We start from the raw sequence: 26721 nt of genomic DNA, 5'->3' as shown, positions 1-26721 counted from the left end.
AGCACCCAAGAGCCCGCTCAGCTTTCCTTCCTTTCCAGGTGGAGGTGGACGAGTTCCAGAACTACGAGAAGGCCTTGGGAGCCCTGACCGAGGCCTACAAGTGTATGTCCAAGGCAAAGACACGGAGCCCAACTGAGCAAGAGAACAAGCTGGCACACCTACAGACCAAGATGGCCCTGGTGAAGAGGTTTATTCAAGCCCGAAGGTGAGAGGGAGCCTTGAGAAGTTCTTCTCAATCTTGGCAGCCTTCTCAACCTTGCGTGGACTTCAGCCCCCAGAACTCCTCAGCCAGCAGTGCTATGGCTGCCATGCCAGCCGCCAGGATATCAGGCAGTGCTGGCTGGGGAATTCTGAGGCTTGCAGTCCACCCATCTTAAAAGTTGCCAAGGTTGAGAAACACAGCTTTATGGTCCAGGTAATCCTCAACTTATGACCACAACTGATTCCACAGAGAAGAAAAAGATCAACCAAGGAACCATTGTGCCAATGATTAGCGTCTGGTGTTTTTTCCCCCCTGCCTAGACTTTACTCCGAGGACCCCAAAGAGGCCATCAGGCAGTGTGAGCTGCTCCTGGGAGAACCTGACCTTGAAACCACCGTCCGCCTGGGGGATGTTCTGGGATTGCTGGTGGAGCATCATTTGCAGATGCAAGAATTCCAGACGGTGAGTGTCTCCAGGGCCCAGAAGCCACTTAAATAATTCCCATTCAGCAGCACCCAGAGTCTTCTTCAGAACTGTACCACTGCAGATCCCGGCATATTTAGGCATAGGACTTCATAATTAACGGCTTCTCTCTGTTAAAAAAACCTTCCACATTCCTAGAATATTATTAATTTTACTGTTTATCCCTGGCGTTGTCTTGGGCAGGACAGGTTAATGATTCCCGACATTTTGAGTGCTTGAAAAGTAAACAAAATTACTACTGCTGTTACAGGTAGTCCTTGATTTAAGAGCCCACAATTTTGTTAAGTTGTGAGACTCATACCCCAGGCCACCGGATTCAATGTTATGACTTTTGCGGCATTTGTTCCTGATGGGGCGTTTTTTTGCCCTCATAGCATAAGCAAAAGCCCATTTCCAGCAAAACGTTAAAAATCAGTCACATTAACGTGGACCAGTGGCTGAGCACTCAAAATACCGCACGGAAAAATGGGGCTGACGGACATCAGAAGTTTAACTCTGGATCGTAAGTAGCTTTTGCAGTTCAGATTGTTAAGTAGCTTTTTCAATTCGGATCGTAAGTAGCTTTTTCTAGGTTTTTCTCTATGTAAAGATAGGGAGATTCCAGATACACGAAATCCCCCCCCCCCCGTTGTCTTTTGCAGATTTTTTTTTTTTTTGCTGAATCTCCCAGGTGAGTCTCCCATCTGCCCTAAATAATTGTCAGTCGTCGTCGGCAGTCCTGGGGAAGAGGTACGAATACAGTAATCCAGTAATCCGGGCCTTGCTGTGCTACCCATCCGATAGTATTCTGTTACCTCTTCTCCCCACCTAGATAGCTTGGGACAGAGGAAGTCAGAGGAAGCAATTATGTAGGGCCATCTGGAGATGATTCACACGCTTCCAACAGGAAGCATCCACATGGCCCACTTTCAAACAGGGAAGCCAGAATTACAGGCCAAAAGGAACGGCTGTTCTCAACAACCCCCCATGCTCTCTCGTGTCTGAGCGAAGAGATGACATTAAAAAATACAGCAAATTCAGGGCATGTTATGTGCCTCTTTTTTTTTTTTTGCTATCTATAGGAAGAGTTTGTAGTAAGACCGCTACGACGAGTGCCACCTCTTTCCCATTCCCATGGCTCTCCTGGATTATGGATGAAGGATTGCATAAATGCTTTTAGTATCGTTCTTCTGTAGGCCTTCATCACAAAGGCTTGTAGATTGTGGAGAAACTGCTTTATGGAGTTGCACGAATTGCAACTGTAAATAAATGTGGATGTTTAACTTAAAAAAAAAGAAAAAAAAAGCAATTCCATAGGTTGGGTTGGAAACCAATTTATGGGTTAGCCCAGGGGTAGGCAACCTTGGCTCTTTTATGACTGGTGGACTTCAACTCCCAGAATTCCTGAGCCAGCATGGCTCAGCTTGGAAACCTCTCCCTTTCTCCTCAGCGTGGCTGGCTGAAGAATTCTGGGAGTTGAAGCCCACGAGTCGTAAAAGAGCCAAGGTTGCCTCCCCCTGCCTGTTGTGTGAAGCCAGGCAATTGCCGATTGCTCTACCAACCGTGGCTTGGCTTGATGTCTCCTTTGTGCACGGACAGCTGCGTTGTTGACAGGAGAAATCAGTTCACTTCTCAGCTAAACACACCACAGGGTAGTCCTCGTTGTATGATTCAGGCCCAAATTTCTGTTGCTAAACAAAACAAATTAAGTGAAGTGAATCCAGCTTCCCCATTGACTTGGCTTGTCAGAAGATCGCTAAAGGGGATCCCATGGCCTCGGGACGCTGCAACTGTCGTAAGTACGAGCCAGTTGCCAAGCATCCAAATTTTGATCATGCGCTCCTGGGGATGCTGCAACGGTCGTAAGTGTGAAAAATGGTCATAAATCACTTTTTTCAGCACCGTTGTAACTTCTCTCACTAAGCAAACGGTTGCAAGTCGAAAGCTGGTGGAGGCATCTGCACCCACGTAGTTCTCTGGGTTTTGGGCGCAGACGGTAGAACGGCCTGTGAATAACACACACACACACATCCTTCCTCTCATTAGGCCTACCGGTACCTGGAAGAAATGCGGAAGAAAATTCCCTGCGTGAATCTCAACTACTACGTGACCCAGCAGACGGTCGAGGCCGTGCACCGAGGGCTGGGCATCCCCCTCAGCCGAAACACCGCTCCAGAGAGAGTTCGCCACAACAGCGTGGAGGACAAGGAGATCGAAGAAGTGGCCGATGAAGCAGAGCCCTCCTGAGCAGATCAGCGGAGAGTTTGGGCCCACAGCGCCGTTTTTCTGACGATGTTGTTGGGAGAAAGCCAATGGACTCAGCCTTGCTTTGTAAGCCCAGGCAGCAGTCAATCTTTGGAATCCGGCATTTGTTCGGCACTCCCAAAGCCACAGGTTTTACATTCCTTTTCAAACATTCAGAGACGGTTTCGGAGATATCTTCACCTTTGTATTAAATATTTTAGATACATGGCTCTCTTGCGTTGTTTTGTGCGGCCTGACATCTGAAGAACAAGAGGTTGGGAATGGCAGAAGAGTAATCAAAACAGCGGGCGTAAACTTAATTCCAGGCAACCTTAAAAGGCTCCAATCTGGGTCCATCACCGGACCAGAGGTTTAGTCTTCTGAGCTTTCGGACTCGTGCTGGGAGCCCATCCTCCTCGCTACCAGAATGTGTGCTTTGGGCTATTCTGTGTGTAGTATTTATGTGATGCCTGGTTAGATTGGTTGATTGGGGTGTTGATGGCTGGCTATTGGCTGTTGTTTCCTTGTGCTGCCAAATCCTTGGCTCCTAGATAAGCTGGTGGTAAATCAGCACTCCGCTTGGGTGATAAAGGGACCATTTCCTAGGCTTCAATCATTTCCCTGGCTGTTTTAGTACCTGCAAGCCGACAATCTTAGTAGCTGCGAAACTGAATGCACATCCTAAAAGGCTTTGCTGTTAAGTCGACTGAATTTGTCAAGAGGATCCTCTTGTACAAAATGGACCCTCTACAAAAACAGAGCCTGTCCCAGCTCAGCGTGGCCTTTAATAAACCTTTCTCCTTTATTTGGCTTGGGAAATACACTGCGCGGCTCCCCCATGTCAACACCCAGGAAAGGCATCATCAACTGCTGTTCTTGAAAGAGCATTGGGAAGCAGAGCACTGTGACCCATTCATAGGGAACAGGATTCAGACGTAATGAGCAAATGTGTGGGGTTTTTTTTTTCCCTCTGGGAAAATGTCCAGCAGTTCTAAAACTTTACTTTAGATTTTCAGTAAATTGGCCAAAACAATAACTGGGACCAAATACATGTCCGTTAGCAAAAGCATCTGTAGGTGGTAGGTGCCACACTAAGTCCAGCTGTCTCTGCCTTCCAGCTAGGTACCCATTGTCCCTTTCTCCTAAAGGCCTGGGGACATTTGTAGCCACCAGCTGCTTAGAGAACATCTTTAGGATCAAGCTGTCCTGTACTCCAGAAGATCCGTTTCAAGTTTTTTTTTCAAGTTTTCCATCAGTAGCAGATTCTGCAGTGCTAAATGTCTGCAGTCCCCATCTGGGTCCTTTTCCGCGACATCTATAAAAAAAAAAATAGGAAGAGACAGAGAAGAGTGAAAAACTGACTTGAGGAAATTCCTGTAAAGCAATAGTTCAACTGTCATGCAGACGAACAATAAACGGAAGTGAAGCTGGATGTGAAAAGGGTTTTCTTCATTTTAGACCACATTTTATTTAGCAACTTTTATTACAGTGTGTTCTTCCACTTACAACCATACATTCTTGGCACTAAGATCAAAAAAATTCTATTTTTTTCCCCCACCATTCTCCCTAGCCACATGGCTAAGTAAATATTGAGGATGTTCTGTTTTTCGGAAACATGGTTTTAAAATCAAAAATATATAAAAATTCTTATTGTTGGTTCTCCCATATATTTTTTTTTGCAAAATATTAGTCGGTATGTTGATTCTAGCATCCTTCCATGAAGATTTAGTTATTTATATTTCATATTTTGTCATCTCCTTCAAAGATTCCCTTGTAAGACATATGAGAGATGAGCGGTGGACTTCTACTTTTCATCACCCAGAGATGCCTTTTTAAAATTTTATTTACTTTAAATAAAGTAAGTCTGCAATAAGAACCTCCAAACAGCCATTCACAACCTCAGCGCAGTTTCTCCAGTTATGAAAAGAAATATGCCCTCCTTTGTAAGATGGGGCATAAATAATCCTTGGAAATATACACCAAAATAATAATAAAAAACCCACATATTACACAACACTGAATCCAATTCTTTTCTCCCCCCCCCCCCAGAGATCAAAATATGGGAACTGAATTCCCCACAATTGTAACACTTAAAAACAAGGAGAGTTTTCTGCAATTTTGAGGGAGGAAACATGTGGAAAATTTTTACAGTGTATTCCCTGAAACTTTAAACAAAATACAAAAAAAAAAAAATCCCTTTTCAGGTTAAACTCGTTCAGCCCACATGCATGAGATGGCCTCACTTCCTTTACTTCATTGCTACAAGAGGATGTTGGCTTGCTCTCTCAATCTTGGGCTACAGGCCATAGCTAAGGCAGCTGAAACTTGGTCAGACATTGGCGCTTTGAATGCTATACAGAAAACCTAAGAGAAATCACAATGATTGAAGTCTCCCTATTCTCCACCCACCAGGACACAGAGGCCACCATAAAAGCATCCTAAACTGCCCCAAGACAGGAGATTTGGAGGCAGGAGCAACTCTGTGTGTGTGTGTGTGTATGTGTGTGTGTGCGTGCAGCCTGGCATCTTTGTTACTGATCCGCTTGCAAAATGGAAATCAGGATATGAGACGAAAGAAGTCCAAAAAACTGTGAGGATATCCTGTGCGCAGAAGTCAAGCGTTCGACTCCGGCACCGGGTCAGACTGGGTACATGACTCACTCCCACGGCCTTGCTCTGTTGCTAAAGTGGCAGGAGATTTTGAGAACAGGGGCTAAGTGTGCATTAAAGACCATCATCCACAAGTGCCCCAAATAGCTGAAAGGCAAATTCACTCTGCTCTCTTTTCTGCCTCTATCTGTTTCTCTTGCAGCCTGGAAGCTCCTGTGAGAAACTTAAGTTTATTTTTTTCCAATTTCAGTTGGCACTGAACGGTTGCAGGGTTGTTCTAACACACTGCTGAGCAAAAACGTTCATCTTCCATCTTGGCTACGTAACAGAACAACAGACTTGCAAGAGACCTTGGAGGTCTTCTAGAACAGGGGTCCCCAATCCCCGGGCCATGGACCAGCACCGGTCCACAGCCCGCCGGGAACCAGGCCATGCAAGCGAGTGAAGCCCCTTCCATGGACGCTCCCTCCCCCAGGCCTCAGAAAAAAACGCCCTCAACAGAACCGGTCCGGGGAACCTAAAAGATTGGGGGCCGCTGTTCTAATCCAACCCCGTATCCATGCAGGAGATCCTATTTATGAATCTCACCCCACCCTCGAGACTAAACAGTTCCACCCAGATCATCTAATGCCCCATTTTTGCCCCGAGTCCTGACTGGCACCATGCAACTCTTTGCTCCTTTAACTCAGATGCAGTTTAGATATTGCTGACTAGGCAAGACCGGCCCAGAGACGGAGGAAACGCCCGTTTCTCTGTCATGTCGTGGGAAAGGAGGAATCTCGGGGGCCTTTTCCCTTTTAAGGGCACAGGACGTGGGCTCCCGAAGCAGGGGTCAAAGGACAGGCTTTGTCAAACGTTGCTTCCTCTCCAGGCCCCGTGGGAAGCCGTCTTGGTTTCTGTTGATTCCTGGCATCTCAGCCTTCGCGAGTGAGGGGTGTCCAGCCCCCCCCCACCCCGTGCTTGGTGACCTTCTGGGCACACGGAAATCCCATCATCCATTCCTTCCCAGTGCGGGGTGTTTTCTCCTCTGCTCTGGAGTGCCAGGAGAAACAGCCTATGCCACTGGTGACGAAACTATGGCATGGGTGCCAGAGGCGACACTCAGAGTCCTCTCTGTGGGCACGCACGCCATACCCCGGAGAGAGCAACCGTCCCTCTTCAATCAGTTGCTCGCTAACTCGCCGCGGTCCCATGTGCCCGGATGCATCCCAGCACGGCTGGCTTCCCTCCCCCTCGTCTCATCCTTCCCGGTCTCGCATGCTCTCCTTTTCCCAGGCACGACCCACTGCATCGCCTCCTCAGCTGTTGGCTGGCCGTCCAGCTCAGAGGCGGCTTCTCTGAACTGCTGGCGGCGGGATGCGGAGCCCCAGAGTGCACCAGTCGAGGGGCCGGCAGGCTGTGGCTGCTGATGGACACTGTCAGCCCCCGTGTGCTCGCTGGCCTCTGTGTGTGGGGTCCGATGGTGTCCGTCAGCAGCCGCCCCGGCCCCTGCCTCGCCTTGCCCTGTGACAATGGCACTCCCGCCCTGCCTCGCCTCACCCCACAGGACAAGCCTCCTGCCCATTGCCCCATCTGCCAGAGAGCCCCCGGATCTCCCCCAACCCCCACAGTCCTCCCCACGAGCAACATCAAGGTGACCATACCCACTTGGCCACACCCACCCAATGGGCCACGCCCACCTGGCACCCGGCGATAAATAAGTGGGTTTTGGGTTGCAGTTTGGGCACGCGGTCTCTAAAAGGTTCGCCACCACTGGCCTATGCCATTCGAGCTTGCATTTACTGCAAAGGTAGCCCAGTTTTGGGCCAAAATTTGTAACCTAGCCACTGCAAAGACTTGCCCATATGCCTCAGCTCTGCTCTGTAGGAGAAGCCCAGATACTCTGCATCTCCGTGAGATCAGAGCCATTGCAGGAAGGTCTCGTCCGCCACATATTACGGCCTTGGAATTCCTGGACCAGCCGAGCTGGTTGAACTCTCCTCTCTACCGAACTTCTGGCAGCTGGCGGAGTTTCTAATTCTGGCAAAATGTCCCTCTCCCAGACGGATCTCCTTCCTGTCTCGGGGTTTAATTGCTATGTCGTTTGCTGTCTCCAGCTCACTTTTCAACCGCCGTTACTTTCAGCATTAAGAAAAAGGTTAGCTGAGATACTTTTTAAGAAACGCGTTCAAACTCCCGTTTCTCCTCCTTGGATGCCGCTGCATTCACACACACGCAACACAACTTGGGTTGGGCTTAGCAACGCCGCTTATCACACTGATTTCCCCCGAGCAGTTGTGTCAGATTGGCCCTGCAAATCAGGTGTCCCTATCTAAAGCTTCAGCAAAGACCCCAAACTTTGTAACACTCTCCTTTCCAACGGCCTGTTTTCCCAGATTCTTCTCACCTGCCAGCCAGGCTTGAGTCTCTAGAAGTTCCTCCGTCATGTCCTCCAGAAGGTACTCAGCAGGTACACCGAGGAGTATGGAGGAGACTGAAGACAGAAGGCCGTGCCGCACGTATCTGCAGAAGGAATAAATGGTAAATGCATTCAGGGAAGGAATCTTTTCCTGTGAAACTGACAGGTCACACAGACCTGCATCTGTTTTGCAGCTTTGCTCATTTCATTGGGCTGCTGAGAACACCAGACCAGTTTCCTTAATGTCTACTTTGCATTCTAGAGAACCCAGCTTTGGACCTCTGTGTCAAAAAAAAATCTCCATTTTTTTAACCGTCTTATAAAGTAGGAAATGTCAGTGCCCACAAGTTACAATAAACCGGCTTTCCTAAGTGACGCACCATTATGTAAAAAATCCCAAACAAAAAAGGAACAGAGGCCTGCCTGCTGACTTGGGGAATTCTGGGAGTTGAGATCCACCCATCTTCTAGTCCCCAAGGTTGAGACACACTGATTGAGCTGTTGGCAAAAACTCACGTGTCGGTGTGGAAACGCAGAGCCCAAACGAACTCCAGCAATGCCTTTCCCATCGCAGGTGTTACCTGCCAAAAAAGAGAAGGAAAAAAAAAACATCTAAGAGAATACAGTGAGCAAGAAAGAGAAGACTCTCAAGGAGATGCAGGTAGTGGAAACCGAGATAGTCTGGGATATCAGACGTTCTCAGGCGGGCATACCAAAGAATGATAAAAGATACTATGAAGGAAAGAGTTCTATTTAATCATCCTGCAGTTGGGATGGGCCCCGTCTGCTCTACCTCATGCCTTGGTTTCAGGCATTAGATATGCCCTAAACATGAGGCCGTGCCCACCCTCTGAGGGTTCCCATGCCCCCCAATGGCACAAAGGCTTTCAAAGCCATGAAAGGCTTTCAAAGCCCACGAGGGAAGCTCTCCATTCTTCTCACCGCAGCATTGACAGCAAAATACATGAGAATCGCCAGCGTGTGCACCAGTCGACCTAGCACCAGGTGATCATCCCCCAAAAGGTCAAAGGTGGTCAGAGGCCTGGAAGGCAGAGAGAAAGCAAATGTTTCGATTGGGTTAGCAAGCCACGGGCTGGGCAACGGTTCCCCTTGGGGTTCACTTTGAGTTAATTGTTTGAAGCTCAACATAATGCAGCAGAAGTGAGGAACTATGGGCCCTTTATGACTGGCGGACTTCAACTCCCAGAATTCCTGAGCCAGCATGGTAATAGGCTATGGCAATCACACAGTTTCTTGCGTGGGATTTGCAAGGGTTGTGCGATGCTTCAGAATAAGAGAAGGATGCACACACACACAGTTCTGGCTCGCGGCCCATTAAAGCAGTTGCAAATCTTCCCTAGATTGTATATGATCTGCAGCTCATTAAAGCAGCTGCATCCCTAAAAGGAAATCTGTTCCAAAAGGACCTGAAGATTGAGGGGGGTCTCACCTGTCAAAGTTCCGAAGAAGTGGGAAGAAGAAATGGCCAGCAACTGGAGTAAACTGGTTAGGGGCGCCCAATTGTTCTGCTTGGGACAGACCCTGTTTCAGACAAAGAATAAGGGTTGGATACAAGGCAGCAGGAGACATTTTGACAATGTGACATCTGGAGTTTTCTCTCCCAAAATGGATCCATGCTTGCAAGAGATTGTTTGGTCAATGCCCTATAAGCATGGGAAACAGGAAAGAGGTTGAAAAAAACCTTATTTCTTTTTTATTTTTTTAAATCCATTTGTAAAGCTGCCCATCTCAACAATTTACTCTGGGTGGTGAACAGTAGCAAACAGAATAAACACAAATATATCGTGAGTACAAAAAATAAAATACGCAGCAGCCAAGGAAAATAATACGTAAACAGCACTAAGGGAAGGGTCCTTTTTGGTGGCCCCAGGCCAGGCCCCGAACCAGGTCTTTAGGGCCCTACAAAAGGTCAGCGGCTAACCCTTAGGGAAGGGTTAAATTCTCCCTCCAGCATACCTTCTCCTTCCATACTACTATCAAACATTCTCACTGTTTATCAACCGTCATCCTTTGGGGTCCTGATTCTTAGTAGCTTGGATTCCAGGATGTAGATCAGTGGTTCTCAACCTGTGGGTCGGGACCCCATTTGGGGTCAAACGACCATTTCACGGGGGTCGCCAAACAACGCAGTCCGCCATTTTTTCCCCCCTTTTCCTTAGCTGTGCTACTCCCTTTTATTCTATTGGCTTTTGAAAGCCAATAGAATAGACTCTCTTGAATAGAGTCTAATTCTATTGGCTTTCAAAAGCCAATAGGAATTGTTCAGGCTCTCTCTGCCCTGCTGAGCCCACCAAAAGTCCCATTCTGTAAACGGTGCTGAACTAGTTGAGTAGTCCTCGACTTACAACCGGTTGAGTAGTCCTTGACTTACGACCGGTTGGGGGTCGCGGCATTAAAAAGGTTGAGAACCACTGATGTAGATAAACTAACTTGGCATCCAGGAAGTGCTGAATAAGCTCCCACTAGTTTGGAAGAATTAGGGCTGAGGATATCTGACTAGCCAATTTACCGAATGAAAGGAACTGTGATTGAAATAGTGTCAGGCCCAAGCCCCAAAATAACCCAATCAAGTTCAATCCTTTATTTGCTTACGCCTAATAGACAGAATCTTGCCAGATTCAAGCTATGGCCTTCTAACCTAATGGATGTATCCGGAGAGATTCTAGAGTATGGCTACCCTAAACCTCTTCCTCCTTCCCCCAGTCAGTCCGGGACTATCCAATCTCTTATTCTGGCCTTTTCTCTGGAATGTGTTGCCTTGGGAAACTGTGGAGTTGCTGAGATTCCCCACCTCCTTCTACATTTCATCCCATGGGGAACGGGCTGGAAGTAGAGAGAAGCACAATGTTCTTCTACCAGGCAGGATTTCAGAATAAACAGAGATGATCCTCCAACAGAGTAAGCACCACCCATCGGTTGCGTTTGACTCCAGGGCCGTTTTCTGTGGGCTTCAGCCCTGCTGAAGAGAGGCCAAGTGGTTCACCCTGGACAGTTGTGGGAAGCGAAAGAGATTGCTGAAGGTAAAAGATCTCGTTAAACTGGGTGGATTTTCCTGGCCCACCTTTGCAAATCTTCGAGTCTTGCTTCTGATCCTCTCATCCACCACTTTCTTCCAGTCTGGAGAAGAAGCGTCACGAGAGATGATTTGGATACTGGGCCGACTGGGATGTGGCTTTGAGGGAGATGAAGTTGGCCGAGACAGTTCCTGGGCAGACACAGCCAGCACCTGGATGGGGAAACTAGAGGCCATGAGGTGGAAAGATCGCTACGACAAGCATCTTAAAGCTGCCAAGGTTGAAAAAGACTGAGTCAAACTATCCCTAGCAGGCAGTTATCAGTCTCTTCTCTGCAATCTTCAAAAATTGAGAACTCGCCACCTCCATAGGTAGACCTTTCCCTTACCGTACAGGTCTTCCCGTTGGACATTTTACTCCCCTTTCTATTTAAATGAAATTTAAAGTAACTCCAACTGAAATAGTTCCTGCAAGCAGGAGTCACCCACATCCAGGATGTCTATACGCTGACGTAGACTGTAATTCAGGGAGTAGAATTCTGACGTTAGATAATTGGCCACCTAGAAAACAAGGAGACAAGCATTTGGTTCAGATGTTTTTCATGACTTTTGCGTTTTTCAACTTTCCCTTTATTTATTTTCACGAGTGGCAAGGTAGGTACAAAAGAGAGGGCAAAGAATTCCGGAAGCAACCCCAAAGATGCTTTTGTGTCATGGATCTTGGAAGTCTTTGCTCCTTCCTAGAAGGGCTAATGAGCTCTGCCCTTCTAGCACTGACTTTCTACTGCTCTGGAGTGTAGGAAGAGGAACCCTATACTCCTCCAGATGTTGAACTGAACTCCCTTGCGTGAAGTAAGCTAACTGAATTTTCCACAACCCACACAGAAAACCAAGAATTCTCTACTCTTGAAAATTTTTATCAATGGTTAGAGACACGTTAGAACTTGAAGGATTTAATATTTTAGAATAGATGACTGATTTTTAATCAAGTTCTAACTAACATTTTGATGATATGATTACTTTTCCTGATTTACTGATTTTCATTTGTTACTTTTGATTGTTAGGATTTTTTTTTGTTTGTGATTTTATTAGTAGTGTTTACTTAATAGATCAACGTATTTGTTTACTAATTATTTTTAATATGTTACTGTTTAAACTTTGTTAAAAACGGTTGAATATGATACTTACTCATTATGATGAACCGGACGGTTGCTTGTTTGTTGAAATATGTGATTGTACCTATCCTTATTTTACCCTAATTCCTTATTTCCTTCCCCTCCCCCTTTCCTTTTACCCCTCCCTTTACCATACCTGTATTCTTCCTATTTTTCCTTACCTATATAAATTTAATAAAATTTTGTTTAAAAAAAAAAAGAATTCTCCACTCTTTTCCCCAACTCCTTAGCTAACCTCAATAACGGCCCTTGTCTACAAGGTTGTGAATCACTTCACCCAACAGTCAATACAAGGACTTACTCGGATGGGGTCTGCGACAGTAACAGCCACCAAGGCGCCTTGTCGAAGCCCTACGAACCCTTCAATGTAGCTCTTCTCCTCCAAGTGGAGCAAGACTTTTGCCAGTTCCACACTCATCTGTGCAAAAGGAACACAACCCAGAGGCAACCCTGAGTTTACTAGGGAAAGGTACCCTACAGATTCAGTTTAATTCAGGGTGAATTCATAACCCTGAATTTGCTATCGAATGCTGGGTGACGGAAGACAACTTTATGCCGTTTTGCCGAGTCTAGAGTACGTTGCAATCTGCAAAAACAGCAACTCCTCCTTTTGACGTTATTACCTCTCTTACATTCTACAAAGCAAATTTAGAAGCCTGTTCTAAAGCAATTATTTCGGTCGTCAAGGAGCACGCGCAAATTCCAAAAGAGCACAATAGGCCTGTCTCCCCTGGGTTAAACCAAAGAAACCACAGACATGGTGAATAAACCATGATTTATCCTCCAGATAGGTATACAGGCTTCAGACGCCTTCCCATACTTCAAAAAAAGGAAGGAGTTCCCCCCCCCCTTTTTTTTTACCTTAACCACCCTTTGGCTCAATCCTCAAACCTACATTTTAACTCAGTTGGTTTGAAATGAGGTTAGTTTGCTGGGTTGAACCAAACAATAAGTTATGGTTAATGAAGTACGGGGGGGGGGGGGAAATCCGATTCCCATTTTGGCACCTTGAGACTCACTTTACATATTGCTTCTCCACCTGCATAAGCCATGGTTTATTAGGCAATCTGAAGTGAGTCAAGGTCTTGAAAAGGGTTTCATTAAAAGAGTGAACGAGAATTATTATCTTAACTTGTATATAGATTCATTTCCCCCTCCCCCCTTCTCTTCAATCGTGTCTCATAGGCTGCCAGGACCTTGAATTAATCTCACCGAGATATCAGAAGTGGTTTGTCATTGCTTCCATCCTAGGGCTGGAAGAGAGTGACTGGCCTAAGGTCACACAGCTTTGTGCCTAAAGCAGAACTAGAACGCACAGCTTCCCAGTCTCTAGCCCAGTGGTTCTCAACCTTTTTAATGCCGTGACCCCCCAACCGGTCGTAAGTCGAGGACTACTCAACCGGTCATAAGTCGAGGACTACTCAACTGGTGCAGCACCGTTTGCAGAATGGGACTTTTGGCGGGCTCAGCAGGGCAGAGACAGCCTGGACAATCCTATTGGCTTTTGAAAGCCAATAGAATTAGACTCTATTCAAGAGAGTCTATTCTATTGGCTTTCAAAAGCCAATAGAATAAAAGGGAGTAGCACAGCTAAGGAAAAGGGGGAAAAAAATGGCGGACTGCGTTGTTTGGCGACCCCAGTGAAATGGTCGTTCGACCCCAAATGGGGTCCCGACCCACAGGTTGAGAATCACTGCTCTAGCCTGACGTCTTAACCACAACACCAAACTCGTTCTCTTCATGTTATTAACTATCGCTATAAAATCATGAAAACCCTAATGCCTACAATCCCAGCTGGCTAATTCCAAATCTGAATTGTGAGGCAAAGAGGTATAAGCCACGCTTACCTCTTGTGCGGTGGCTGTGTCCCTCCGGATCAGAGTTTCCAGAACACCCACGGCGGCTTCGTATTTTTCCGCATCTTCGGGTCCCGTCAGAACTAAAGGAACAGAAGAGGACCATGTGAAAATGCGGAGAAGGAGCTACAAGGACAATTGGTTCTGTCAGATTCCAGATTAAAAAAACGAAATGCTTATTTATCAGAAGAAACTTCCTACTGTCCTTACAGGATGGATGTAACACAGAGTTCGCCCTCCGGCTTGCAATTTAAGCAGCACTGAAAAAGGATTGGCAAAGAGAAGGTGAAAAATCAAACGAGTGTTTGTAATTGCAAAGTGCTTATGATGACCAGCTACACTGCCAAGAGCCTGTGGAACGAGACAGTTTATTGATCGTACACATCAGTGTTTCTCAACTGTGGCAACTTTAAAATACATGGACTTCCATTCCCAGAATTCCCCACCCAGCATTTTAGAATTGCTACGGTTGAAAAACACTGGCATAAATAAATAGACATATTATGACTATGAGCCAGCAGTGTGTCGCAGCAGCCAAACAAGCTAATACAACCCTGGGTTGTATAAACAGAGGCATAGAATCAAGATCACACGAAGTATTAGTGCTGCTTTATAAAAACCCTAGTAAGACCACACCTGGAATACTGCAGCCAATTTTGATCACCATATCACAAAAAAGTTTGGAAAAAAAATCAGAGAAGAGCAACTAAGATGATCCAAGGCCTGGAGACTAAAACATACGAAGAACGGTTGCAGGACTTGGGTCTGGCTAGTCTAAAGAAAAGAAGAAATAGAGGAAACATGATAGCAGTGTTCCAGTATCTGAGGGGCTGCCACAAAGAAGAGGGGGTCACATTATTCTCCAAAGCACCAGAGGGCAGGACAAGAAACAATGGTTGGAAAGTGACCAAAGAGAGAAGCAACCTGGAATAAAGGAGAAACTTCCTCACAGTGAGGACAATCAACCAATGGAACAACTTGCCACCAGAAATCATGGGCACTCCATCAGATTTTCAAGAAGAGGCTAGGCAGTCATTTGTCTGAGATGCTATAGGTTCTCCTGCTTGAGCAGGGGGCTGGACTAGAAGACCTCCAAAGTCCTGTTCTGTTCTATTCTATTCTGTTCTGTTCTGTTCTGTTCCCTTCCAGCTCCATTCTATTCTAATCCATATGACTGAAGGAAAGGAGCTGCCATTCCCTGGTCCAGCTTCCTCAGTCTGAGTGCTTTCCAATTCCCAGAATTCTGACCAACTCCGGAGGGGGAATTCTGGGAACTGAAGTCCTTAATCTGGAAGGCACTGTGTCCACCCACTTTTTATGTTTCAGTGCAATGTCTGACGATGCAGATAAGTTTGTTCAAACTCAGCAAGTTGTAAACCGGTCCGTTTCCCCAAATGTGAGCCCTGAAGTGGACAGAGATAACAATTGTCTGGAGAAAAGGATCCCAGGGCCTCCCGTTCTTTCTTCTTCTCTTACTTTCAAAACAGTCCCTGATGTAGGCGGGCGCTCTTGTTTTCTTCAGCTCTCGATCCTGTGACATGTCATAAGGGACCAGGTCGTCATCGCTGCAAAAGAAATCCGGGAAAGGATATTCATCGCCGTGTCTCAATTCACCCACAGGCAGCAAACATTTATGCGCTGGAACCCTGTTGTTTCTAAGCAGCAGAGTCCTTGACTTACAGCCCTTTGTTCAGCAACTGTTCTAAGTTACAATGGCACTGAAAAAAGTGACTTACGACCGGTTTTCACACTTAACGACTGTTTTGGTCAGGTGATCAAAATCCAGGCGCTTGGCAACTGGCATGTACTTGCGACGGTTGCAGCATCCTGAGATCGTGTGATCACCAGCTGTAAGCTTCCCAGCTGGCTCCTGACAAGCAGAGTCAATGGGGGAAGTTGGATTCCCTTAATGACTCTGTGATTCACTTAACAACTGCGGTAAAAACAGGTTGTAAAATGGGCCACAAGTCGCTTAACATCTGCCTTGCTGAGCCATGGAAATTTGGGGCTCAGTCGTGGTCATAAGTGGAGGACTCCATGGATCATTTTTAGCCCACCTATCCAGTTCTGAATCAACTCCCTTTTCTGGGTCTGCAGATGTATCCAAGTCTGGTGGGGTCACACTGGAATGTAGATCTGTGCTGGCTGTCCTGTTGGGTCTGCTGTCCCTATAACGGGAAAAAGGGATTGCAATTTTAATTTTTTTTATTCTTTTGTTTAACAAATATAGACACCGCCCATCTTCATATCTGAGGGTTTACGTGCTTAGCCTAGAATTCCCTTCACGTGGTGGCTGGTTATGCTTGTAAGATGTTCGAGATGTCATAAGATCGTTCAAGAGGCTGGTGTAGCTGATTCTGCCCTTGGTTTGACTTTCACAAGACGTTTCTGGCTGGGCTGGGACCTCCAGTCCCAAGCCAACTAAATGCTTGGTTTTCTCTATCATCTCTTAAATGTGATTTAAGTCGCTTACTTTATAAGGGATGTTCCTGACAGGTGATGGTGATCACAACTTCAGGAAGTATCTTCAAAATAAACTGGCCACAAAATACTATTCAAGAATGCAAAAAGTATTCTCCTAAAATGCCAGATGCTTCACCGGGCACTACAAAGACCGCGATGTACGTGACAGGCAACTGGTCTGACATGGCAAGTTAGAAATGGAGTTTAATCACTGAAAGGGTCCTTAAATTTGGGGAAGCAAGACAACACAAATACAGCCATTTAATCTGCTTTTCTTCTGCGCAAAGCACTTTCCAGTGCAGTGTGGCTTGTTAGTTTAGGCCAGGGGTCTTCAAACTTGGCCCTTTGATGACTTGTGGACTTCAACTCCCAGAATTCCTCAGCCAGGCACGCGTGTGCCTGGCTGAGGAATTCTGGGAGTTGAAGTCCACAAGTCATCAAAGGGCCAAGTTTGAAGACCCCTGGTTTAGGCTATTTCTGGGTTTGGAAGCTAAGCAGGGTTAGGCTTGGTTACTCTGTGGATGGGAGACAAAAAGGAAATCCCCAATCAAGACTAGGAGTCCAAAATCGATCCCAGAAGGCAGTGACACCATGTTGTATCTTCACTAAACAATCTTCACTTCTGTATCTTCACTAAACAACTCTAGGGACAGGTTCACAAAGTCATCAGGGCTCAGATTGACAATAGGGAACCTTTACTCCAGCTAAGCCAAAGTCACCAGGATAAGAAAACATCATCTGAAACCCCCCTCCAAAATGAAGCTAAACCTTACCCAGGGTTCGAGGGCTCAGTGTCCGACGTCTCTTCCAGTCTCTGAGTCAGCAAGGATTTCAGCTCTTTAATCTCGTCGTCTTCTTCATACTGAAACGTTGAACGTGTGAACAAATCAAATTGGTTAAGGAGATTAGCATCCGGATTAGTTTCTGGAAAAAAGGATCAGCACAAGTCCTAATTCGGGAACCTGGGCTTGACCTGATGCTTCACTGCAGAAAGTGGCTGCTGAGCATACAGCCGAAAGATTATATCTCTAAAGTTCAGTTTTGAAAAAAAAGCTGTAGTTAAACTCAAGGGGTATCTCCCCTGTCACAGTCTGATCCTGGCTTAACCTAATAAATCAGTTTCCCAACTTCAGATACAACAAAGAACTGTCGTTTGTTTAAAAGCGGAAGGCAAGTTTTTGATTTTGGTCAGGAGACACAGCACACAGCCCCAGTTCACAGCCGACTCATGGCTTCTCAGGGCTTCCAACCCAGCCAGAAATCCCTCAAGAACATCTGTGGAAAGATCTAGAAGCAGAGAAAAAAGCGCTTTCCTTCCCACACATTTGAGATTAGGATTTCTTTAGCGTGCTGGTTTTGCAACAAAGCCTACGGCAAAATCGTTCTAGCTGCTTGCCTGAAACACCAAGGCGGGCCCTTCCGGCGTTATCTGGGCGCTGACCCCTTCTGCTACGACCATGCCCATCCGACGGATCCGGGGCAAATTACTGTCCAGGTGGCACTTCATTCCCTCCATCAGGCTGGTCAGTAGCTCTGGAAAGGCAAGCCAGAAGCAATGGAGCAAGTTTGTCCTAAAATGCAGGGTGTTCCCTTGATCAGGCCAGATCAATGTGTCCATAAAACACCTGAAAATCTCCACAGACACTGAGCTGTGCACTTGGGCATGAGCACCCTTCGAATGGTCAGGGAGTATGAACGGGTTTCCAGAAATCATTGCAGACTGCAGGAACCATTTGCGCTTCAGTTTGAGATGCAGACGGCACAGACTCATCCCCAACAGCCTGCGCTTATTTTCAACAGGGAAGGGACCCAGGGCAGAAAACATCCTGCAGCCAATTTGCACCACTCAGGTGACCCTGAGGACACAGGTAAAGCTCCAAGTGGCCTCAACGGCTCTCCGAAAGAATGCAAATGACCAGCAGTCTGCAGGGAGTATAAATCCTTCCATGCCCCACCACTCAGTCAGAGCTGAAGAAGCTTCTGGGACGAGAAGTGAAACGTCTTCAAAGAAAAACAAAAAAGTCCAGTTGCCTCCCGAAAAAAAGCAGCTTTGGATCTGAGTACAAGGTGCTTGCTTTTGGACCTTCTCCCCATCCATTCTCTAATGCAGTGGTTCTCAACCTGTGGGTCGGGACCCCATTTGGGGTCAGACGACCATTTCACGGGGGTCGCCAAATAACGCAGTCCGCCATTTTCCCCCCCTTTTCCTTAGCTGTGCTATTCCCTTTTATTCGATTGGCTTTTGAAAGCCAATAGAATAGACTCTCTTGAATAGAGTCTAATTCTATTGGCTTTCAAAAGCCAATAGGAATTGTCCAGGCTGTCTCTGCCCTACTGAGCCCGCCAAAAGTCCCAGTCTGCAAACGGTGCTGCACCAGTTGAGTAGTCCTCGACTTACGACCGGTTTGGGGGGGGGTCGCGGCATGAAAAAGGTTGAGAACCACTGCTCTAATGCCTCTCACTCACATTTTGGCTGAAGCAGTTGAGGAGGGAAGAAGGAAAGGATTGAGAAGAATGGGGTGCCGATGGCTGTAATAAGGAAGCCGAAGGCCTGAGACCAAAGAAAGGAGCCAATTCTGCCCCATCCTCTCTGCAAAGTCACCTTCTGCCTCTTTTTACCTTGTCGGTTGGCTGAGATTTCTCCTTCTTTCAGGTGGGACAAGCAGAGGAGGATGGCCTTGCTAATGTACAGCTGTTGCTCGGCTGGGGAGTGTTTCACGGCGCTGCTGCTGCTCCAGGTCTCCAGCAGCTCTCTCAGGATCTGCACCAGAAGCTCAGCATCAGGTCTGAGTGGGCTTTCCGTTCTGTCCCCTCCCCTCCCCCCTCATCACATTGGGCCTGAAGGAAGAGAGTCAGGGAAGTTTCCTGCTGAAGATGCTGGACTGCCCCCCCCCTGGAAGCCCAGATTCAAGTCCACCACGATCAACTTTGGGTCACTCCTGTTCTGTCAACCCAACCTACCTTACAGGGTGGTTCTCACAGAGCAAGGAGTGATCTACTCATTTATAGAAAGGTATTCAGATGTGGGCAGGGGGAGCACCTTGAAAAGCCACCGTAGTGAAGCAGGAAAGGGGCTGGACCAAGAGTAATGAGACTCGGGTTCAAGTCCAGCATCAGCCACGGAAGCTCCCAGGGTGACTTTTGATTGCTTCCTCCCTCCCAGCCCAACCTGCTCAAGAGGGTGGCTGTTGCAGAAAAAAAAATAACAGGAAGAGTCTTCATTTTAAACAACCAACTTCTTTTACCCTTTTCACTGAGCAGTGTGAATCCAAGCATCTTATGGCCAGATTAGGCAATTTGTCTCTGGATTAACGCCTACATCAGTTCTGATGCTGCACACACCCCTGCCTCCGTCTACCTCTCTCAAACAGAGAGAAGCATAACCCGTAGACCAGTGGTTCTCAACCCTTTTAATGCCGCGACCCCTAACCGGTCGTAAGTCGAGGACTAAACTGGTCATAAGTCAAGGACTAAACCGGTTGTAAGTCGAGGACTTTCCCTGCCCGGGAGCACCGCGCATGCGTGGTGCCGCCCCCTGCGCCAGCCGAGGCGTAGCTAGCAAGCAGCAGAGACAGAGCAGGCCGACCACCGGCTGGGCCACCAGCTGGCCCAGCCCAAGGAAGGTAAGGCACCCGCCGGAAAAGGGGAAAAAAATGGCGGACAGCCTTGCTTGACGACCCCCGTGAAATGGTCGATCGACCCCAAATGGGGTCGTGACCCATAGGTTGAGAACCGCTGCCGTAGACCTTGAAATGACCACAAGGACTGCGTCATTCAACCCCCTTCCGGGTGTAGCAGGGCCACCACTGAACCCATCCGTTAATACACTGCTTACTTTGGTCAGCAAGGAACGCCGTGTGGTGTCCAGGGCAAGGTAGCCGAGGAGAGTCTGCAGCACTTTGGTCTGGAATAAAATCACGAGAGTTGACACGCTGTCAAATTAGCAATCAAAGCACTGCCAGCAGGGTGGAAGGTGCGTGGAAGTAACAATTAGAAGTAACCCTCGACTTACCACTCATTTAGTGAGTGTTGAAGTTACAACGGCACAAAAAGTGATTTATGACCGGGTACAGCATCCCCACGGTCACGTGATTAAACTTTGGCAGCTTGGCAAAGGGCATGTGTTTACAATGGTTGCAGCATCCTGGGGTCATGTGGCCACCATCTGTGATCTTCCCAGCTGGCTTCTGACAAGCAAAGCCAATGGGAGAAGCTGGATTCGCTTAATGACCGTGGGGTTCACTTAACGCAGAGATTCATTTAACAGCAATGGCAAAAAAAAAAAAAATCAGGCTGTAAAATCAGGCACAACTCGCTGAATTAGCCCCAAATGTGGTCGTAAATTGAGGACTACCTGTTATCACAGAGACTTCTGATAAGGGAACTAAATCTGGTGACCAAGCACTCCTTTTATAACAGGATTGTAAACTTGGCTGTCATGTTTTAATTCTGGCTTGGAAAGGACGAAGACCTCCGTCTTTTCAAAAGTGGGGAACTCCATCCCATCCCACCCACCTCCTTAATGCCCCCGCTGAGAAACTCACCGGAAAGCTGTACTGAAGCAGCAACATCTTTTGTGTAATCACAAACTGGGCCTTCTTGTTTTTCACCACCAAATTCCCCAGCAATCGCGACAACACAGCAGGCCTAGCAAGGCAAACACGCAGTGATCAAATTCAGTGATGTTAACACTGGGCTCTTCTTATCGCTTTTGTGTTCTGTGCTTCACTAATCAAGAAAGATTTCAGAAAGTGCACGGTACCGTAAGAACATAAAACCTATTCCGGAATGATTGGAGAATGATCAACACCATCTATCTCACGTAAAACAAACATGTTCCTCTTTTTCCACGACGCACGTTCCAGTAGGAAGCTGCAAGGTGATTGGGGTTTTCCTTGGCATAATATGTGAACTGAGACACACAATGACCAGCAGCCAGAAAAACTGAAGAGCACTGAAACTTTACTGTTGTGTTTTCTTGCTAGTAGTCTTCAAAACTAAGCCGCTAGATCTTGGAGCAGATGTGAGTTTTATCCACCTTTATTATTTTATAAGTAACTCAAGGCAATGAACATAGCTAAAACTCCCTCTTCCACCTGTTTTCCACAATATGGAAACCTTGGGAAATGAGTTGGATTGAGAGAAAGGAACTGGCCCAAAGTCACTAGCATGGTATTTATTCTTAAGTCGAGGCTAGAACTCACAGTCTCCTGGTTTCTCAGCCAGCACCTTCACCATTAGACCAAACCGGCTTTCAGACACAGTATTGCCCCATGACTAATTTTAATGTCATGGTTCCGACAGATGAAACTCTTCAAAGAACTTTGAGGCATTCTTTACCTTATAGCAGTGTTTCTCAACCTTGACAGTTTTAAGGCATGTGGACTTCAACTCCCAGAATTCCACAGCCAGCATTGCTGGCTGTGGAATTCTGGGAGTTGAAGTCCACATGCCTTAAAATTGTCAAGGTTGAGAAACACTGCCTTAAAGAATCTTTATGGGAGTAGCATAGCTTCGGCACTAACATAGTTGAAGCCAAAAACTGGATTCCCCTCCCCTGAGCACATAGTATCAAAGCACAATTCCCTCCTTCAATTAACCGTCATAAATCACATTCTCCAATTAGTTTGAAATGCAGGCTTTCCCTCCTTTTCTGCTACCCGGCCAATTCTTATCATCTCATATTTCAAGCTCTGAATTCACACACTTGTACAATATTATGTCTAACTAACTCCCACCACATTCCGCCTCCTCCCCCAGCATCACCTAATTCTAAGAGTAAAGCATAAGAACATCTTCATATGTTGTCAAAGCAAGAACATCCAATGTTAGTAGCATTGAGATTTAACTTGCAGCAGAACTGTCTCTTGATGGTTGCTACCGTTTCCCCCTGAAAATAAGACCTAACCAGAAAGTAAGCCCCAGCATGATTTTTCAGGATGCTCGTAATATAAGCGCCACCCCCAAAAGAAGCCCCAGTTAAGATCGTCAGCCAGACGGACACATTTAGTACCGTATTTCCCTGAATGTAAGCCCTAACTGGAAAATAAGCCCTAAATGCATCTTTTGGAGCAAAAATTAATATAAGATCCAGTCTTATTTTCAGGGAAACACAGTAGGTCCAGGTGCTGCTACAACAAAAAAAAGAAGAAAGGTTCACGTGTCAGGGCACCACCTTCTCCCACTAACTCTTACCCTGGGACTGCCTGGACCAAGCCACAAACTACTGCTTCCATCCAGCGATCCGGCACGCTCTCAAATAGTCGCCAACAGATTCTCTGCCAGATGCAATCAGACTGAGTACGACCGGTTAGGTGAGGCACCAACACGTTCAAGATTTCTTCTGCATTAAGAAACAAGAAAATCATGCACTCTGAGATTGGAAAAAGCAGACCTGTATCGCCGACGGGGCTAATAAAACAAGCTGTCCTTGCTCCTTTTCGAAAGGTAGGTTTTAAAAAAGTTGTCCAGTCAAAAAAAGCAGCCCAGCGCGCTTTGATGTTTTTGTTCCCATCCCGTTCGTGTTAGAGGCACTGTTTAAAGTGCTTCTGGGTTGAAAGGATTAACTGGTGACCTCACTGTTGCCTGGGGATGCCCGTTGAGGGCTCCTTTCACGTCCCCATCAAGGAGCTGGAGCAAATGATGGGAGCTCACCCCATCCCACAGCAGCACTCAGGTCTTGAATGTGAACTTGCTAACCTCCAACCCAACATCCTAACCACGTGAGCTATCACGCTCCACCAGACATTTTCATTTGCACCACAGACTATAAGAAAATGGTGCGCCCTCTCTTTCTTTCAATAACAATCTGCTACATATTTAAGTTACTTCTTACATTTTGGCTTAATTTAAATCCTCAGTCTTAAACCAGTAACATTTTGGAGAGAGAAAAGAGACCTTGTGGAGGACAGGTCATCCTCCACTTATGTATTTCACTCAACCTCAGCGGCAGAAAAAGAACAATATCACATGGATAGTTATGTACTCACTTTGTCTCCCATGCACACAGACCTTTCCCAGCATTTGAGATACAAAGGAGATGGAACAATCCAAGCCATCTGGAAATACATAAAAGGAGAAAAGTGAAGGATTTGGTCAGATCCCGAAGGGGTTTCTATCCCAAAATCCTTTTCTTAAATCAGTACTCAGTCTGCTTTAACTTTCTCCAAGCCAGCCAAAGCACACTTGAAGATAAAAACAGAAACATTCTCAAAGTCAGTGATTCTCAACCTTAGCAACCTCAACTCCCAGATTTCTGATGGGCATGCTGGCCGGGGAATTCTGGGAGTTGAAATCCACATATCTTAAAGCTGCCAAGGTTGAAAGACACTGGTCTAGGTAATGACAGACTGGACTGCCATTATTTCTTGTGGGAGTTTATGTCTGGGAGATCAAAGTTTGCCCACTTGTAGATTTTGGAGTAAATTCTATTTTCAATGGCAGCATATAGAATTGTTGTATGAATTCTCTTAGAAAAAAAACACCTGTTTTAATAAAACATTTTCTCCTATAACTGTATTTATTTTTGTTCACACATCATGCATCCTTACTTTTGCTCATTCATCCGTCCCTCTCTTTCAGCAATTCACAGCACAGTTTTTGCCTAGTCATCACCTAGATATCTTAATTTGTCAGTCAATGCTATGTCTTACCTCGTAGTGAACCAGAAATTCTTTCCATCACCTGGACAATTTCCATGCCAAGCAATGGAAAATAATTTTGAGGGTAGAAGACTGGTCGATTGTCTCCCTGGAGTTTGTTCCCTAAGTGATCCGGTAAACAGACAACTTTGTTGAGAATTGTTTCGCGCAGAACTGGGGAACCAGTTTCTGTGTGTTGCTTGCAGATTTCCCATATTAAAGCAGAGAGTCTCGAATTCTGCAAGAATTGCTCCAGGGTATCAACTGCTTTATTCAGACGAAAACTCGGCCTGCAGGGAGAAGTACCATAACATAACAACTTATTGACAACTTTTATTTGGGTAGCTCTCCAGGGGAAGAAGGCAGCTTTTGAAGCAATTATATAATTATAGAGAAAGAGATTGTACTTACTCTGCAGAAATTATAGCATCTAGTAGAACCATAAAAGATTGATCTGCTGGTCCATCCATGAAAAAGCTAGCCCACAGTTCTTTTGCTTCCTCTGATGGAAATTGTTCCGGCCAATCAGGACTCAGGTTGCTGAGCAGACACTGAACAAAGGCAGTAAAATGATGGCTGGTAAATTCTTCCTTCTGTTTTATGGAGGGTGGATTTTCAGACTGATCCAGATACCTCCCGATTGTCCACAAAGTCTTCTGGATCTGGGCACTATCTCTGGAAGAACATAGGGTGTCCATTGCTTCTTTAACCGTATGACAAACATCATGCAAGTTAGGATCCATTTTCTCCTGGTTGCTTCTGGAAAAAAAAACACCCAAAAAGTTTGATAAACCATTCAGAAGAGGATCGGCACTCTTTTTATTTATTTATTTAGAAAATTTATACTGCCGCCTATTCACACATGGCGACTCAAGGCGGCTTACACAGATATAAAAACACTCTATATGAAAAGAATAAAAATAACAAGAATAAAATTAATAAAATAATAACCCACCCACCCAGGCGACAACACACTTTCAAACTGACCCTTTAATGGGCTCTCTTTACTGTTCTCTAAGAAAAACAGGAACTCGTTCTGTACTATTAAGCCAGGGGTCTTCAAACTTGGCCCTTTGATGACTTGTGGATTTCAACGCCCAGAATTATATGAATTATAATTATATGAATTCTTATTAATTATATTGCTTCTCTTAGAAGAAAAACATCTTACTGTTTTAAAAATTCTTCATATAATTCATATAATTCTGAGGAATTCTGGGAGTTGAAGTCCACAAGTCATCAAAGGGCCAAGTTTGAAGACCCCCTGTATTAAGACAATGAAAGAGCTTCAGAATACATCATTTATCCACCCACCTGTGGTTGGTCTTCTGGAAAGGAAAACCTAGGTTTATAATAATTAAGGTGACCAACTTTTTTACAGTGAAAAGGAGGACACAAATAAATTGAAGAAAAAAATATCGTAAATAAAAGAAACATTTTATTCATTGCAACAATAATACAGACAACTTGCATGTTGCAAAGTTTGCCAGCTGGGTGTTTTGGCGCACTCAGCAGCAAGTCCTACTGGCTTTCAAAAGCTTCCTGTGGGTCTCCGGACGCAATTCAAGGTGTTGGTTATCACCTTTAAAGCCCTTCATGGCATAGGGCCAGGTTACTTACAGGACCGCATTCTGCCGCACAGTTCCCAGAGACCGGTGAGGTCCCATAGATTGGGCCTCCTTCAGGTCCCATCGGCCAGACAATATCGGCTGGCGGGCCCTCGGGGAAGGGCCTTTTCTGTGGTGGCTCCGACCTGGTGGAATCAACTTGCCCCCGAGGTTCGAACTACTCCCACCCTGACGGCCTTTAAGAAAGCCGTTAAAACTCTCCTGTTCCGGCAGGCCTGGGGCTGATGTCCGGGGGGGGGGGGATATGATCGGACTTGCGGTATGATTGTATTATTTTATTGTTTTATGATTGTTTTAACTCTGTACGCTGCCCTGAGTCCTTTGGGATTGGGCGGCATATAAATAAAATTAAATACAAATACAAATAATAGGGGGAGTAGCACAGCTCATGCAAAAGTTGAAAAAAAAACCATCAAAAAAAAGGTGCCGGAACGCCGTTCTGAGGGTTCTATGAGGAAAAAAAAAAGCCCTGCAGATTAGTCTTCAAATATCGAAAAGGAGGACATGAAGGAGGACACTTTTCAAGGGAGGACAGAACTTACAAAAGGAGGACTGTCCTCCCTAAAGGAGGACGGTTAGTCACCTTATAATAATGGCAATAAGGCATACAAATCTAATGCATTGCTACACCCCCCCACCCCCATTGGACTGGCTACTTTATGGCCACCCTTGTGACGAGAAACCCACACCGCGCTCCAGCACTGACGGCTTTATGCACTGCACGTCACGTGTGAACCCGACACTGGTGTTTTTACCAACCCGAGAGCCTCTGAACACAGACACTAGCTAGCCCTGCCAATAAGAGGATATAATATTCCAGAAGACGCCCATTTCTATTCAAAGGGTTTTATTTCCTACGGAAATAAAATTTGGGTTATCGCTTACCGAACGACACCGTCCCGAGTTCTCCCAACGCGCCCCCGGAAGAAAACAGAGGGCGCTCTAGGATTTCCTCCAAGAGACACGCGGCATTGTTCCCTCGTGACAGGAAGTTAAGGATGGAGCGACA

At 46.1% G+C, this 26721-nt stretch overlaps 2 protein-coding genes across 2 annotated transcripts in view; one reads left to right on the top strand and one right to left on the bottom strand.

The window, feature by feature from the left end:
* Positions 1–3137, top strand: part of IFT140 (intraflagellar transport 140) — a 62184-nt gene extending 59047 nt beyond the window's left edge. The window contains exons 28-30 of the mRNA XM_039360720.1: positions 39–205; positions 523–664; positions 2711–3137. Of these exons, the coding sequence (XP_039216654.1) occupies positions 39–205; positions 523–664; positions 2711–2911 (510 nt within the window). The 3' untranslated portion in view covers positions 2912–3137. The remainder of the gene's footprint in view (positions 1–38; positions 206–522; positions 665–2710) is intronic.
* A 549-nt stretch (positions 3138–3686) lies between these two features.
* On the bottom strand, positions 3687–26698 carry TELO2 (telomere maintenance 2). The gene is made up of 21 exons (XM_039360725.1): positions 26598–26698; positions 24496–24843; positions 24097–24374; positions 23434–23502; positions 22640–22787; positions 20989–21091; positions 20280–20348; positions 19064–19205; positions 17841–17977; positions 17218–17306; positions 16039–16149; positions 15458–15546; positions 13973–14064; positions 12427–12543; positions 11440–11511; positions 10999–11163; positions 9367–9458; positions 8859–8958; positions 8433–8497; positions 7905–8020; positions 3687–4223 (listed from the first exon to the last, which is right to left on the bottom strand). Exons 2-21 carry the CDS (start codon positions 24825–24827, stop codon positions 4105–4107), a joined length of 2505 nt encoding a protein of 834 aa, XP_039216659.1. The 5' UTR covers positions 24828–24843; positions 26598–26698; the 3' UTR covers positions 3687–4104.
* Positions 26699–26721: the final 23 nt, after the last annotated feature.

This window comes from Crotalus tigris, unplaced genomic scaffold, assembly GCF_016545835.1.
Source record: "Crotalus tigris isolate CLP2741 ecotype Arizona unplaced genomic scaffold, ASM1654583v1 scf7180000019173.45859301935:6455823, whole genome shotgun sequence".
Taxonomy (NCBI): domain Eukaryota; kingdom Metazoa; phylum Chordata; class Lepidosauria; order Squamata; family Viperidae; genus Crotalus; species Crotalus tigris.
Note: the sequence above shows the minus strand (reverse complement) of the source record. Positions and strands in the feature narration are given on the sequence as shown.

Bases quoted from the DNA above. Each gene is read 5' to 3' on its own strand.
- TELO2 (XM_039360725.1), bottom strand. From the start codon at position 24,827: ATGGATCCTAACTTGCATGATGTTTGTCATACGGTTAAAGAAGCAATG. The intron at 19,206-20,279 runs GTAAGCAGTGTA...CTTCTGGTGCAG, and splicing joins GGCGTTCCTTGCTGACCAAA to ATCCTGAGAGAGCTGCTGGA. The intron at 17,978-19,063 runs GTAAAAAGAGGC...TTGCCTTTCCAG, and splicing joins AATCTCAGCCAACCGACAAG to AGCTACTGACCAGCCTGATG.